The sequence below is a fragment of the Scophthalmus maximus genome, chromosome 17 (genome assembly GCF_022379125.1).
Source record: "Scophthalmus maximus strain ysfricsl-2021 chromosome 17, ASM2237912v1, whole genome shotgun sequence".
NCBI lineage: Eukaryota > Metazoa > Chordata > Actinopteri > Pleuronectiformes > Scophthalmidae > Scophthalmus > Scophthalmus maximus.
This window is the reverse complement of record NC_061531.1, coordinates 11,575,879-11,591,208: the sequence shown is the minus strand read 5'-3', so window position 1 is coordinate 11,591,208 and position 15,330 is coordinate 11,575,879. Positions and strand designations below refer to the sequence as shown.

At 45.1% G+C, this 15,330-nt stretch overlaps 1 protein-coding gene across 8 annotated transcripts in view; it reads left to right on the top strand.

The window, feature by feature from the left end:
- The window catches only part of crebbpb (CREB binding protein b), a 28,066-nt gene extending 12,995 nt beyond the window's left edge, over nucleotides 1-15,071 (top strand). For 4 of the 8 annotated variants that reach the window (XM_035614213.2, XM_035614209.2, XM_035614218.2 and 1 more), the window contains 28 exons: nucleotides 60-318; nucleotides 1,266-1,379; nucleotides 2,133-2,366; nucleotides 2,463-2,562; nucleotides 2,809-2,946; nucleotides 3,063-3,180; nucleotides 3,317-3,491; nucleotides 3,627-3,689; nucleotides 3,956-4,077; nucleotides 4,616-4,810; nucleotides 4,950-5,348; nucleotides 5,515-5,688; nucleotides 5,967-6,144; nucleotides 6,291-6,409; nucleotides 6,522-6,761; nucleotides 6,919-7,007; nucleotides 8,030-8,140; nucleotides 8,295-8,351; nucleotides 8,518-8,595; nucleotides 8,692-8,759; nucleotides 8,875-9,025; nucleotides 9,319-9,465; nucleotides 9,571-9,684; nucleotides 9,796-9,961; nucleotides 10,440-10,607; nucleotides 10,849-11,010; nucleotides 11,361-11,642; nucleotides 11,748-15,071. In XM_035614213.2, coding sequence (XP_035470106.2) covers nucleotides 60-318; nucleotides 1,266-1,379; nucleotides 2,133-2,366; nucleotides 2,463-2,562; nucleotides 2,809-2,946; nucleotides 3,063-3,180; nucleotides 3,317-3,491; nucleotides 3,627-3,689; nucleotides 3,956-4,077; nucleotides 4,616-4,810; nucleotides 4,950-5,348; nucleotides 5,515-5,688; nucleotides 5,967-6,144; nucleotides 6,291-6,409; nucleotides 6,522-6,761; nucleotides 6,919-7,007; nucleotides 8,030-8,140; nucleotides 8,295-8,351; nucleotides 8,518-8,595; nucleotides 8,692-8,759; nucleotides 8,875-9,025; nucleotides 9,319-9,465; nucleotides 9,571-9,684; nucleotides 9,796-9,961; nucleotides 10,440-10,607; nucleotides 10,849-11,010; nucleotides 11,361-11,642; nucleotides 11,748-14,069 — 6,543 coding nt within the window. In that variant the 3' untranslated portion in view covers nucleotides 14,070-15,071. The remainder of the gene's footprint in view (nucleotides 1-59; nucleotides 319-1,265; nucleotides 1,380-2,132; nucleotides 2,367-2,462; nucleotides 2,563-2,808; nucleotides 2,947-3,062; nucleotides 3,181-3,316; nucleotides 3,492-3,626; nucleotides 3,690-3,955; nucleotides 4,078-4,615; nucleotides 4,811-4,949; nucleotides 5,349-5,514; nucleotides 5,689-5,966; nucleotides 6,145-6,290; nucleotides 6,410-6,521; nucleotides 6,762-6,918; nucleotides 7,008-8,029; nucleotides 8,141-8,294; nucleotides 8,352-8,517; nucleotides 8,596-8,691; nucleotides 8,760-8,874; nucleotides 9,026-9,318; nucleotides 9,466-9,570; nucleotides 9,685-9,795; nucleotides 9,962-10,439; nucleotides 10,608-10,848; nucleotides 11,011-11,360; nucleotides 11,643-11,747) is intronic. The other 4 variants (XM_035614211.2, XM_035614215.2, XM_035614210.2 and 1 more) reach the window with 4 other exon arrangements.
- The last annotated feature ends 259 nt before the right edge of the window (nucleotides 15,072-15,330 follow it).

Genomic DNA, 15,330 nt, shown 5'->3' with positions numbered 1-15,330 from the left:
AATCTAACTGTCTGATATTCTGAACTCTGTCTAACCTGCACGTTGGCATCCTTCTGCAGTCCCAGACCCAGATGCAGCAGCAGGTAGCCTCGGTGGGCATGGTCCCTGGGGCTGGAGGAGTGTCGGCAGGCCCAACGGCCGACCCCGAGAAGCGCAAACTCATTCAGCAGCAGCTGGTCCTGCTGCTCCATGCACACAAGTGCCAGCGGCGGGAGCAGGCTAATGGGGAGGTGAGGGCCTGCACTTTGCCCCACTGCCGCACCATGAAGAACGTCCTCAACCACATGACCCACTGCCAGGCCGGCAAGTCCTGCCAGGGTGAGTGGAAGTGATGTTTCAGAGTTCAAATCTAGAATGGTTCCAAATTTCTGAGTTGGCTGACTCCAATATTGACCAGTGTGCACTTGTGACCACAAGGTGTTAATTGTTTATTATAATGTCCTAACGGAAGATTGCCACTCATTTGAGCGTCTGTGTGTCTTTGTTGTCACAGGTTAATTTGTCTATTAATCAAGAATTTGATAAATTGAATCCATTAGTATTTCCACAGGGAGGCAAATTGGAAGTTACATATCACAGTAAAAAAGTGATGATAAGTTTGAAGTCACCCAGACTGCATTAAGCAACTTCACCTCCTCGCCAATTTTGTCCTCAGCGCTTGATTAAAGGAGTTACATGGAATTTGCATCTCTGTTTAACACTAAACAACATTAGTTGGTTGATGCTCGGATGTTGTTCACTAATAAGACGGACAGCTCAAGAACAGATATTATGATTAAATAGCATTCATTGAAAAATTCGCCCCTGCAGAGCAAAGCAACTTCCCTCTGACAGCTCCGACCCAAGGTTCATGAACTTTGATATTTGTAATTCTTTAAATGCAAAGTAATTACTATGACGTGTTTATGGTTTTACAAAGTGAAGATTTTTTGGCCATAAGGATTCAAATGCAAATGATGGCGAAATTAACTTTTCAAAATCGTCACTACATTCATGTATATTATTTGAGTCTGAACAGACATGGATGTAAAGTGTAACATGACTGGTTAGCAGGGGAATACAACCATGAGTTGTTAATTCTAGAGTTAAGCTTTGCTTCACCAAGGTTTAATAATTTAATCCAACCATTTCATAGCCCAAATCTGTCTTCACTGAATCAACATCCCTTCTATTTGTTTTCACTGATGACATATACATTTCAGTGTATTTTCATTGTTTTTAAAATTTGTCTCCTGTACATGCTGTCTCTATTATTTTTTCCTCAGTGGCTCACTGCGCATCATCCAGACAGATCATCTCCCACTGGAAGAACTGTACGCGGCATGACTGTCCGGTCTGCCTGCCTTTGAAGAATGCAAGTGACAAGAGGAACCAGCAGCGTGAGTACACCCAGCAGCTCCCCTTCTCTTGTCTCATTCACATATAAATCCATAAATAGAAATAGATAGATAAATCTATCTATCTATCTATCTATCTATCTATCTATCTATCTATCTATATATCTATCTAAAGAAATGCATATGGGTCAGATTTAAAGACAGAACACAGGACCATAACTTAAAATTCCTAACGGGTGTTTAAACATCTTCATAGTCATACAGATTTAAGCCATTAAAACCTTATAAACCTGTAAACACAGCAGCTGTCACTCGCAGCACGCCTCCAGGCAGTGCATGTGCTGTACGAAGTGGTGCCACCTGCAGGTTGTGTTTCCTCGCCACAGCTCTGTGCTGGCTCGCTGGCTGAGAGTTAGAACAGCGAGAGGATTCCTTTGGAAAGGCCAAACCTGTAATGTGACACCCGGGGGAGGGGCTCTATGGCTCTGCTATCAGTGGGGGCAGGGTCTTGGGACTACGTGTTCTCTGATTGGTTGAAAGGCTCTATGACGGGTTTAAATCCCCCACCGAGGCAGCATGTACAGCACGCAGCAGGGAGCAGCGACGGGTTTCCAGATGGAGGCTCAAGAAGACTTTTTTTTTTCCTTTATTCAGAAATGCCTGATAAGATGCAAATTTACTAATGATAGTTATTTGGGATTAATTAGCAGTGACTTTCCTGCTATTAAAGGGTATTCATTAAATGCTAAATTTAATTTTTCAAGTGCCTGACTTATCTTGTCATCTTTTTACCAGCCATGCTGAGTTCCCCTGGGGCCGGTCTGCAGAAGGCCATCAGCGCAGTTGGAGCTGGCCAGCCTAGCGCCACAGCCATCAACAGTGCTGCCACGCACATTGACCCCAGCTCCATGCAGAGGGCCTACGCTGCCCTGGGCCTGCCGTATGGGAACCAGTCCCCTGCTCAGGTCCAGGGTCCGGGTCAGCAAAACCCCCAGGGTCACCAGCAGCTGCGAAATATGAACCCACTAGGTAAGGGATTGATAGGACTTGTTAAAGTAGTATCAAATCTGTTCCCAGGCCATTTTTTTCGTAAACCCCTTGCAACTAATGATGTGTGTTTATCAGGCACTAATCAGATGAACCAGATGGCAGGAGGCATGGGTGTCCCCTCTTCAGACCAGACTGGCATGCACTCCGACTCCTCTCTACCCTCCACACTCAACAAGTGAGCGTTCTCATCCTTAATAGAGATACAAAGCCAGACCTTTACAGTCTCTGTATTTAAATACCCTTTTCAAGAAATGTATGCTTCTACACTCAATATCATCTTGTAAGAAATGATATGACCTCATAGGATGTTGCTGTCTTTTTATTCATATACTGGAAATAAGCTACGATAATGATTCTTGTGGGGAATTATCAATAATCAACAGTACTTCAATTATAGTTTCTTTGTCTCTCTGCCGCACAGTCAGCTGATGCCTGATGGGTCAGTAGCAGGAGGCATGGGAAACCTGCCCACTGCCACACCACTCTCTGCTTCGGGGGTTAGGAAGGCCTGGCATGAACATGTCACTCAGGACCTGCGCACTCACCTGGTGCACAAACTGTGAGTTCGACAATGAAACCAGTGTATAATAAATACTCAAGTTCTGTCATATACAAATAGAATATAACATGATACAATATGTTGAGTTTTGTGTTTTGTCTGCCGTCTTTCTTCAGAGTACAAGCCATATTTCCCACCCCTGACCCCGCAGCTCTGAAGGACAGACGAATGGAGAACCTGGTGGCGTATGCACGCAAGGTTGAGGGTGACATGTATGAGTCGGCGAACAGCAGGGTAACTCATTTGATATACACTTCACCGTTACGAGCACGGCCTTTTTCTTGTCACATTTTGAACAGACTAAGAGACACAATCAGCAGTCTTTTAAAATGTCTTGTTTGTCTTTTGTTTTCTTTCATCCTCTCAATAGGATGAGTATTACCACTTCCTGGCAGAAAAAATTTACAAAATCCAGAAGGAACTGGAGGAGAAGAGGCGGTCGCGGCTCCAGAAACAGCCTTGCATGGTGGGCTCGGCTGGGCCTCAGCAACCTGGTATGGCTCAGCCTAATGCCATGGGCCCAGGACAGGCTGTCCGACCTCCCAGTTAGTAACTTTACTTCTTCCATTCCGGTTGATACAAGTAATCATATGTTATAACTAGCAGGATGCCTTCCAAAAATATTTCTGATACTGAGAGCCACTATTAAATGAGCACTGCACTCTCCTGTCTTTTTGCAGATGGACCTGTGCCTATGCCCAACATGCCAAATCAGATAATGAATCGAATGCAGGTGCCCCAAGGTATGTGTTAACTCAGAATTGTCTTCCAGTGAAAAGCATTTCATTTGTCCATTTTTGGCTAACATTTAACATTTTTATCTATACTTTTAAATGTTGTTTCCTGTTAACATCTGATAGTTAACCAGTTAACGAATAAAAGTATTGGAACTCTGATACAGTAAACTGCTTTAGTCCCGCTGCCAGTCCAGTAGGGCACGGGAAATTAAATCACAACTACTCCCTGGAATAATAAACAGATATATAATTGTGTGTTTGTGTTCCCACAGGAATCAATCAATTTAACCCAATGGCAATGCAGAACGCGCAGATGTCTCAGGCACCCATGGGAACGCGTGCTCCCTCCCCCATGAGCCATCCACAGCAGATGAACATGAGCTCCGTTCCCCCGGTTCGATTTTGCCTAATTTATTTTTAACTCTCTCTGTCTATCTGTTGTTGGGTCGAGCAGCTCTGTTACATTACCATGTTTGTGTTGTCCCCAGGTGTTTTTTTGTTCTTTGCTCCATTTTTTTCAATCATTATTTGTCCATTCTCTTTATTTTTTTGTTTCTCTTGATTGTGAGATGCCCCTTTGTCTTTGACATTTCTTTCTTTGTTAACCATTTTGACACTAAAGCATTATTATCAATTGTGACACATCTCCTGATCTGTTTACAAACCAGCCACCTACCTGTCACTAATGAAACCAAGGCCTGGCTTAGAACCATTTAATAATGCTCCCTGGCTTTTTGATTTGTTGACCTGCCAGGTTTTGATTGACCAGACTCTTTGTAGAAACCACAGGCCTGTTTTTAGTATATTATCATTGTTGTGGTGGTGCATGTAAGCTGCAGCCCCTTCACTGAACGTGTATTCAGTGCAGATGTTGAATTCTAGATGGCTACCGCAACAATAATTTCTCAGTTAAACTCTTCTCTGTTTTCCAGATGGGCATGTCCCCGTCGAGGATGCCTCAGACACAAGGAATGATGGGGGGTCATTCGAATAACATAGTTGCTCAGTCAGCCAACCAGAGCCAGTTCCTGCCACAGGGCCAGTTTCCTGCAGCTGCAGCTGCAGCAGCAGGTGGAGCCATGAATGTGAATGTAGGCTTGGGCCAGCCTATACCACAGGCTGCACAGGTAAGGACACTTGTATTGCTCTGAGACAAATGCTGAAAATGTGTATGATCCTAGTGTGTTCAGTGCACTGCTGAACGTGTGGGATGCTGGATGGATGGTGTGTTTTGTTGTGCTAACTGCGCCTCCCTCTTCGTTCTAGCAGCCGCAGAACTCTAACCTCCCTCTGAATGCACTGGGCTCCCTTGGCCCCCAACTGCCCTGTGGCCCTGCAGCCCAATCCACCCTGCGTGCAACTCCTCCACCCAATGCCTCTGCCAGCCTGCAGCCTCAGCAGCAGCAGCAGTTGCAGCAGCAGCAACAGTTGCAGCAGCACCATGCTCCCACCCAGGCCAAGGTGCCAACGCGACCCTCAACCCCTGCCTCCACGGGTGGGCCCTCCTCCACCCCAACCCACATACCCAGCCTCCCTGGTCCCCCCTCAGTGAAGGGAACACCTCCTGACCAATCCCAGCCACACACGCCCCTGCAGCCCCAACCTGAACTCCCCAGCCAGATGCAGCAGCCCACCTCAGTGCAGGCACAGCACCCCAGTACCCCGGTGAGTGTAGTTTTCCCCTAAAGCAACGGTATCTCTTGTGTTGCTAACTTCCTGTTGAATGCGAAAGGTCTTTTGACCAAACAATATTTTAAAGAAATGTTAAACGCAAATGTGTATGAATGATCATTACAGTGATCAAACTATCCTCTTTCTCCTCTCTTTGTAGTTGTCCCATGCGGCAGCCAGTATAGATAACCGAGTGCCCACCCCAGGTTCTGTGGCTGAGCTCAACTCCCAGCAAGCTCTGCCTGACATGGGTGGCACAGAAAACAAACCTGAAGTAAAAGATGAAGAAGATGACAGCAACTCTGGGAAGAAGCAGATAATTGTAAAAATGGAGGTATGTACATAGTTGTACAAGGGTATCTAATGATTATAATTGGTTAAGAAGGGGATTGTTAAGGCAAGAAATTGAAATAAAAACACACATTTGTCTTGTGTAGAATAGACAAGAAACCAAACTGATCACCACATCACACCAGTTCTGCCCACATTTCATGTCCAAGAAAGTACTTGTGACTTTGGGAAGTGTTGTGCCTCTAAGTAAACATATTTGATACATATTTGATTTCCTCAGTATCGTTGTATAGCTTTTCAACCATGGTTGTGTTTGTGAAGCAGGATGATGAAACCAAACCCCAAATGGTGAAGAAGGAGGAACCAGACGCAGCAGAGCCAAAGCAGGAACCAATGGAAACTGAGAAGAAGCCGGAGATGAAGGCAGAACCCAAAGAGGAGGAGGAAAGTGGGGCCAACGGCACATCAACCACCTCCACCGCTCAGAACCGCAAAAAAAGTAAGATCTCATCCGTATATATATACTAAAAACGTATTTTTTAACGTACTTACCAGCGTATAAGATAAGACTTTGAGTGGAAATCTTGAAACTAGCATGATGTTTTTGTGTTTGATTTTGTAAAAACATTATTATTGTCTATCCAGTTTTCAAGCCAGAGGAGCTGAGACAAGCCCTAATGCCGACACTTGAGGCCCTCTACAGACAAGACCCAGAGTCGCTGCCCTTCAGACAACCTGTGGACCCCATGCTCCTGGGCATCCCTGTAAGTGTCCAACACGATGAACACAGATACCTGTATTCCACTCATTTAAAACCAACTGAAAACACTGTCAATTATGATTTGCTAACTCCTGCAACTCTCTCATGCTCCACAGGACTACTTTGAAATTGTGAAGAATCCCATCGACTTGTCCACCATCAAGCGCAAGCTGGACACAGGTCAATACCAGGAGCCTTGGCAGTATGTGGACGACGTGTGGCTCATGTGCAACAATGCCTGGCTGTACAACCGCAAAACATCCCGTGTCTACAAGTACTGCACCAAACTGGCAGAAGTGTTCGAAGCCGAGATAGACCCCGTCATGCAGGGCCTCGGCTACTGCTGTGGCAGGAAGGTGAGCCAACACAGGATAGGAACTAAACAGAAAAAAAAAGATTTTTACTATATTCATCATTTCTGTTCACATTTATCTTTACCTGTATTTGCCAGTTTGTCTCTAGTGTATCCTTATTGTCACAATGACACCTTTTGTTGATTTTCTTTTTCCGCAGTACGAGTTCTCACCCCAGACGCTGTGTTGCTATGGCAAACAGTTGTGTACCATCTCCAGGGATGGCACCTACTTCAGCTACCAGAACAGGTAAAAATGCATGCCGAGTCTGCAAGGGTAGAACTGGGTAACAATGTGTGTGAGGGGTTATAAAGAGGTTCACTGTTGCATCCTCGCGTATGAAACTTGGCTTGCGTTAGCGCTTCACACACACACACACACCTGACCCTCGCATGCTCACTCAGATGTGAGGATGCGATTCACAAGATCTTTCCTTTTCAGGGGTGTCACTGACACCACTGACAGTTGTATGTTGTGGCCGAGCAGAATGTGCATGGTTTGGTTTTGTCCCCATACAAGGGTTGTACCCAACACCCAGCACCAAAGCTCCCCCTGCTGTACAGAAACTGCCATTGCGCTGCAATGTCATTCCAATGCAACAACGTTCAGTTATTCCAGATCCTCGTTACTAGACTTCCAGCATTAACCCCTTTGATTATGAGAAATTGAATTGGTTCCTCATATTGTCGAAGAAGCTCTTAACCAAGTTTTATCATTTCATCACCCAAATTGTCTCCCACTGCCTTAAATATTAGAGCCAAAATACACCTTTCTTAAATCTAAAAAAATATTTTGGTCACTTTCCCTGAAAGACTTGACACAGTTGTATTTGTGTAACAACACATCCTGTCTCCCCTGGCATGACCATATCATTCATTTGCCTGCTTGTAATGCATGTTGCTGATGGTATACTATTTTTGTTCTTTTTTTGTTTTGATGTTTTCATATTCCCGCATGCAGATCAGGGGTTGTTGTCTAACATTTGTCTGTTTTTGACATTCATTCACCCTCGTCAACTTATCATTTTAGCATGTTTTCCCCATTTCTGTTCCAGTTTGAATGAGAGTGTTTGGATCATGACCATTTCATCTGTGACTAACATATACCTCTGCATGTGTGTGTATATGTGTACTTGTATGCGTGTCTGTGTCCTTCCGTCTTTTCCATTGCCCATACTCTGTCCTTGGTTGTTGCCGTGTACTTCGTTCACGCTGCATTCTTCCACCTGTGCGCCGGTTTGCCTGTGCTGCTGCTGTCTGTGCTGGCTGCAGTTCACCCAAATATGGCCTTATTGCCGACAGGTATCACTTCTGTGAGAAGTGCTTCAACGAGATCCAGGGCAACAGTGTGACCCTGGGAGACGACCCAGCACAGCCACAGACGTAAGTTTACCAAGCCTGGGTGGCTGAGCTCCTCATTGTGACCATCATGCGAGATGATCAGTCTGTTTTCTCTCTGGACTTATTCTTTGGTAAGACTTTTCATTCAAATGGAGCCAAAATGAACGTGTTGTCTCTTTATGTCTTTTTCTTGCAGCATGATATTAAAAGAGCAGTTTGAAAAGAAGAAAAATGACAGTTTGGACTCTGAACCGTGAGTACTGTGTGGCATGTTGCTTCAATGTGACTGTGATGCTTCTTCGCTAGTTTTTTTTGTAGGAACGCACAGTAAAATAATAATAATAATAAATGTCATTTATAGAGCACTTTTCATCGCTAAAAGCAATCTCAAAGCAAAATGCAAATGTTTGTACTTGCAGGTTTGTTGAATGTAAAGACTGTGGACGAAAGATGCATCAGATCTGCGTGCTGCACTATGACGTCATTTGGCCATCGGGGTAAGTCTCGTTCTGGTTGTTGGATAACTGTCCAGCCATTTAAGCATACACACTCTATGTTTGACCATAACATAACTTTCATCTTTCACCTTTTAGCTTTATCTGTGACAACTGTATGAAGAAGTCTAACAAAACAAGAAAGGAAAACAAGTTTTCAGCCAAACGTAAGTTACATGTAATAATAAAAAATCAGTAACATTTGACTTGATTTCCTTTAATTATGTAAGCTTTAAATGTATTCTTACGTGTGTGTGTGTGTGTGTGTGTGTGCTTGTAAAGGGTTGCAGACTACAAGGTTGGGGACATACATTGAGGACAGAGTGAATAAGTACTTGAAAAGGCAGAATCACCCAGAGGCCGGTGAGGTGTTCGTGCGAGTGGTGGCCAGCTCTGACAAAAATGTGGAGATTAAGCCTGGCATGAAGTCAAGGTATGTTTCTCACTTACTGGCTAAGTGTGTCTCCCCTGATTTGCAAAAAATGTTTAGTTATGCCGAGGTTCACACTAGACGATTTTAAGCCCGATTTCCCGTTGGACACATATTTTGGAGACATTTCTCCTGGTGAAGGATCCTCAGGACGCCATTCTTCAATATCTTTCAAATAGAAAATAGCTGTAATGTTAATCTTTAAAATCTTGTCTATTTAACCTTAAAATATGCTGCTAATTCCTTGTACAAATTCCTTGTTCGTAACTTTACTTTGTGCTTCTCTGTTTCCACAGGTTTGTAGACCCAGGAGACATGGTGGAGACCTTCCCTTACAGAACCAAAGCACTTTTTGCATTTGAGGAAATAGACGGGGTGGACGTTTGTTTCTTCGGCATGCACGTCCAGGAGTACGGATCAGACTGCCCCTTTCCAAATACCAGGTAAAACTACAGAAACCAATAATGCTCATAAATGCATTTCATTTTAGTCTACATAGTTTTTGTTGTTGTATTATTCTAATCAAATTCTCCTTATTTACCTTTCAGACGGGTTTACATATCATACCTTGACAGTATTCACTTTTTCAAACCACGTTTGCTAAGGACTGCAGTGTACCATGAGATCTTAATAGGCTACCTGGAGTATGTGAAGAAACTGGGGTGGGTGAAGAGTAACTTCACAGTATTTTCCCTTTTTTAAGATAATATTAATGTATTGAATAATGTATATTGTCTGTAAAGTGTTAACTGATTAGTTTGTGTCCCGGTCAGGTATCAGATGGGTCACATCTGGGCCTGCCCACCCAGTGAGGGAGATGACTACATTTTCCACTGCCACCCTGCTGACCAGAAGATCCCCAAGCCCAAGAGGCTTCAGGAGTGGTACAGAAAGATGCTGGACAAGGCTTTCGCTGAGAGGATCTTACATGATTACAAGGTTTGTAAAATAATCACATCTTATTTATTTATTACGATTTAAACATGCCATGCCCTATTTTGTGTTACTAAATTATGATAAAAGAGGTTCTTGTGGTAAATTTGACTTATTCTATGTTTACTGTATATTAATATAATCATATTGTGACAAGGCTCTTCATACAGAGACGTTGGCATTATTTTGACATTTGTCATTTCTGTCTTGAAAGTATATGTTAAGATATTTTTTTATAAGTTCTAACATACCAAAATATTTGACTCTTAATGACAATAAAAAATATATTAATCACCAAACTGTGTCTAGCTCACTAATGTGCAGAATTTGAGGGGCTCCCTCTTGTGTTTGGTTGGAAAATCATGGTTACAAAACCTTTTTTTCATTTTTAATGTAATTAAAAAGCTTAAATTCAACATCCTAACATCTTCATTAGAAACTTTGTCACACGGTCACCTGATGAGTCTTATGTGTCCGTGTGCAGGATATTTTCAAACAGGCGACAGAAGACAGGCTGACCAGCGCCAACGAGTTGCCTTACTTTGAGGGTGACTTTTGGCCCAATGTACTGGAAGAGAGCATCAAGGAGCTGGAGCAAGAGGAGGAGGAGAGGAAGAAGGAGGAGAACACGGCCTCCTCTGAGATACCAGAGGTGAGTTAGATGGATTGGTGTTCAGAAATGGGTTTTACAACAAGGAAATGTTCAAATCAACAGCCTGGCGATTGGGCCGCTGTCTCAACCTCTGGTTTTTATCCTCCTCAAATTCATATTATATAAAAGCTTTCAGTAGCCACTCAGGCTATTGTATAACCACTTAACTTAATTGCATAACCTCAGCGTGCCTGTTGCGCAACATCTGCTTTTCTGAACGTTCATGTCTATCTACTTCAAGGGAGCCCAGGCTGACACCAAGAACGCCAAAAAGAAGAATAACAAGAAAACCAACAAAAACAAGAGCAGCATCAGCCGAGCCAATAAGAAAAAGCCTGGGATGCCGAATGTAGCCAATGATCTGTCCCAGAAACTCTACGCCACGATGGAGAAACACAAGGAGGTAGGCAACCCTGCCAACTACAACAGGGTTTTTTTGCAGTCCATTTGTCGTGAAACAAAAATGGCATCCTAAGCAACACCGCAGCAACTACGTTTTTGCATTTCCAAGAAAAGCTGGTAGTTTGACATGGGTAGCATAAATTTGCACCAAATGGATTATTTTTCTCTTACTGTACACCTTCCTGGCACATTTAGGCTCATTAGTACACAAGCACAAAACAGAACCAGTTGGCTTTAGAACGAAGAACAAATGGTTTAATCCTGTGTAAAGATGGACTGAGAGTTTGTTGACTGTACACTCTGTATGTCCTCACAATCAGCTGACACATTTCCTCTTCTTTCTACGACCAGGTATTTTTTGTTATCCACCTCCACGCCGGGCCGGCCGTTAACACCCTGCCACCCATAATGGACCCCGACCCTCTGTTGACCTGTGACCTTATGGACGGCCGTGATGCCTTTCTGACTTTGGCCAGGGACAAGCACTGGGAGTTCAGCTCTCTGAGAAGATGCAAATGGAGCACTATGTGCATGTTGGTGGAGCTGCATAACCAGGGCCAGGACCGCTTTGTGTACACTTGCAATGAATGCAAGCACCATGTGGAGACTCGCTGGCACTGCACTGTCTGCGAGGTAGGAAATGATGGCATTGTAAAAGAATGTTTTAGAATCTACGTCTGTCAGTTTTTAATTAATTTTTTACATAACATTATTGTTGTCGTCTTTTCTCACCATCAGGACTACGACCTATGCATAAACTGCTACAGCATTAAGGGCCATGAGCATCAGATGGTGAAGTGGGGCTTGGGCTTAGACGACGACAGCAACGGTCAGGGTGGAGAAGCCTCCAAGAGCCCTCAGGAGAGCCGACGTCTCAGCATCCAGCGCTGCATCCAGTCCCTGGTCCACGCCTGTCAATGCCGCAATGCAAACTGCTCTCTGCCTTCATGCCAGAAGATGAAGAGGGTGGTTCAACACACCAAGGGCTGCAAGCGCAAGACGAATGGTGGCTGTCCTGTCTGCAAGCAGCTCATTGCTTTATGTTGTTATCACGCCAAGCACTGTCAGGAGAACAAGTGTCCTGTTCCCTTCTGTCTCAACATCAAGCACAAACTCCGTCAGCAGCAACTGCAGCATAGGCTCCAGCAGGCTCAAATGATGCGCCGCAGAATGGCCACCATGGCTGGAAGGGGTATGCCCATGCCATCTCCACCTACCTCAGCAGCTCCCGACACCCCAAACTCCATGCAGCAGCCTAATACGCCCCAGACGCCCCAGCCCATGCCCAACCAGCCGCAACAACAACAACAACAGCAGCCACCAAACCATGCCAATATTGCCCAAGGCTTCCCCAATAATGGCCGCACCAGCCAGCCCCCAACACCTGTCCCACAGGGCAAACCAGGACCTCAGTCGTCACCTCTTCATCAGCAGCAGTCACCTCTGCCTAACATGCCACACCAACAGCAGCCTCAGCCACCACAGCAGCAGCAGCAACCGCTGCTGGCAGCCCTGAAGGTGGCCAAACAGATAGAGATGGTAGCCAAAGCAAAGCAACAGCAACAGCAGCAGCAACAGCAGAATTATGTCATGAATGGGATCCCCATGAACCATCCACGAATGATGGGGCCGATGCAGGGCCAGATGCAGATGATGCAGGGTCCACGGGGTCCCCAGGTGATGCAGGCTATGCAGCAGGGCCAGTGGGGTCCAGGAATGCAGAATCCCATGCAGAATCCCCAGGGTCATCCACCACAGGTCCCTCCTCAACAAGGCCCCATGGTCCCTCAGCAGGCTCAGGGCGCCCCGATGCCCCAGCAGGGCCAGCTCATGCAGAGGCCCATGATGCCTCAGCAACAGGGTCTCCAAATGCCTGGGGTCATGCCTCCCCAGGGGCCCTCACAGCAGGGCATGACACCACAGCAGCAAAACATGCCCCGGGGGATGCCTGGTAACATTGCTCCCAGTGCCCTACAGGACTTACTGCGCACCCTAAAATCTCCCAGCTCCCCCCAGCAGCAACAGCAGGTTCTCAACATCCTCAAGTCCAACCCCCACCTCATGGCTGCCTTCATTAAACAGAGGACAGCGAAGTACCAGGCCAACCAGCCACAGCAACAACAGCAGACCCAGCAGCAGAACCCTCAGGCCATGCTTGGGTCACAGGCAGGAATGCAGGCCATGGCAGCCATAGCAAACCAGGTGCAGAGGCCAGTGATGGCTCCACAGCAGCAGCCTCCTCAGCAAGCAGGGCCCCAGAGCATGGCATCTATGGGTCCACAAGGACAGATGATGAACGCTGCTCAAAATGGCAATCCCCAGCTGTACCGCAGACAGCAGCTGCTCAGGATGCAGCAGCAGCTGCAGCAGCAGCAGCAGCAGCAGCAGCAGCAGCAGCAGCAGGGAGGCATGCCTCAGAGCCATGGTCAGTTCCCTCAGCAGCAGCCGGGGCCAGCCAGCTACTCCCAGCTTCGTATGCAGCAGCAAATGGCTATGCAAGGTGGTGGGGGGCCCATGGGCCAGCTCCCTCCCACATCCCAAATGGGCCAACCTGGCATGGGCATGGAGGGGCCTCAGAACCTCCTCCAGCAGCGCATGCTTCAGCAGCAACAGCAACAGCAGATGTTGAAGCAGCAGATGGGCTCTCCAGCGCAGGCTAATTCGATGAGTCCACAACCCCACATGCTCCAAGGGCAAGCCCAGGGAGGAGGTCATTTACCTGGCCAGACGATGGCAAACTCACTAGGAAACCAAGTTCGCTCCCCAGCTCCGGTGCAGTCGCCCCGTCCGCCTTCGCAGCAGCCCCCACATTCCAGCCCCTCGCCACGGATACAGCCCCAGCCCTCGCCGCAGCATGGTGCCCTCCACTCCAGCTCACCTCACCCCAGCCTTGGAGGCCCCATGTCAGGCTCCATTGAGCAGGGACACATGGGAACACCGGAGCAGAGTGCCATGCTTCCACAACTTAACACACCAAATCGTGGGGGGTTAAGTAATGACATGGGTATGGTGGGTGACACGACGGGAGACACGCTGGAGAAATTTGTTGAAGGATTGTAGCATTTCATGACAGAGGGCCTTGTTCTGTTTTCAGCTGAGACATTTTTGTACTTGCTGATGTAAAAAGCAAAGAAATACAAACTAATGAGTCATATGAGGCCTACGGACTGTGAACTTTCCTTAAACCAAGGGACTGCTTTTTCTTCCAACACAGAGTGATTTAATAATGTTGAAAAGAAGACAACAAAGACAAAGAATATATTTTTGGTTCAGACCAGTCATGCAAGAATTTGCACTGGTCTTTGTGTTGTTTTAATTTGTTTTTCATTTGTTATGCTCTGGTATTGACTTTTGTAACAAAACCTCTCAAAACAAAACAAAAATCAATTTATTATTATTATTTTTTATTTTGTACCTTTGCAAATTAATATCGTATTTGTGTTGAGAAGACTGTAAAATTATTTGTCTGGGGAATTTTTTTTGCCAGGTTTCACCTCTTGCTCAGTTTCTCTGTACCTGGCTAATTTATTCTAATATGCCATTTTTCAAAAGGACTGCCTGTAGGAAAGCGTTCATTTCTTTCCTGTTTGCAGAGTCTATGGAAGATTATCATATTTGTATAGATCTAGGAACTATTGCACACACCCAAACACAACATGCAGGTGTAAGAGAAAGTTGCGTTGAAGCTTGTTAATGTTCACAGGTGCCAGAATGTTCCTTTAACTGGCCTGAGCCCAGTATTTGTCTTGCAGATGTTCAAAAGATTGCTTTGTCTCTCCTTCAATATAAAGAAATTCTCATTAAGTACTGAACCTCTTTTGCCTGTGGTGGGAAATTAACTTGTTTGACTGCTGATTTGTATTCAGAGAGTTTTGTGCATCATTGTCTCTCTTGCATTAAACTTGAATTGATGATGAACTGTTCTCTAATGTAAATCATGCAGCTAGACAGTACTGTAAATATGCAGAAAATAAGAATGAAATCACTGTACAAACTGGTTCAAATGGCTCATTTCGTACTTATATACCATATTGTTAAATAAACCTGTGTGCCACAGACTAATTCTAATTTCTAATTTCTGTTTGGAGAAAACTATTCTGGGGTCAGCATTAGCATTATTGATTATATTATTATTATTATTATTGACATACTGCTGATTATTTTCTAAATTAACGGGTTGGTCTTCAAAACAAATGAGTGAATGAGTGAAAACGTCCTAGATATCTTTTTTTTGTATAAAAACCTGGAACCATCAATTCTTTGTCATTTTGCTTAAACGATACAAAATTTTGAACATATGATCAAAAAAGAGTAGCATATC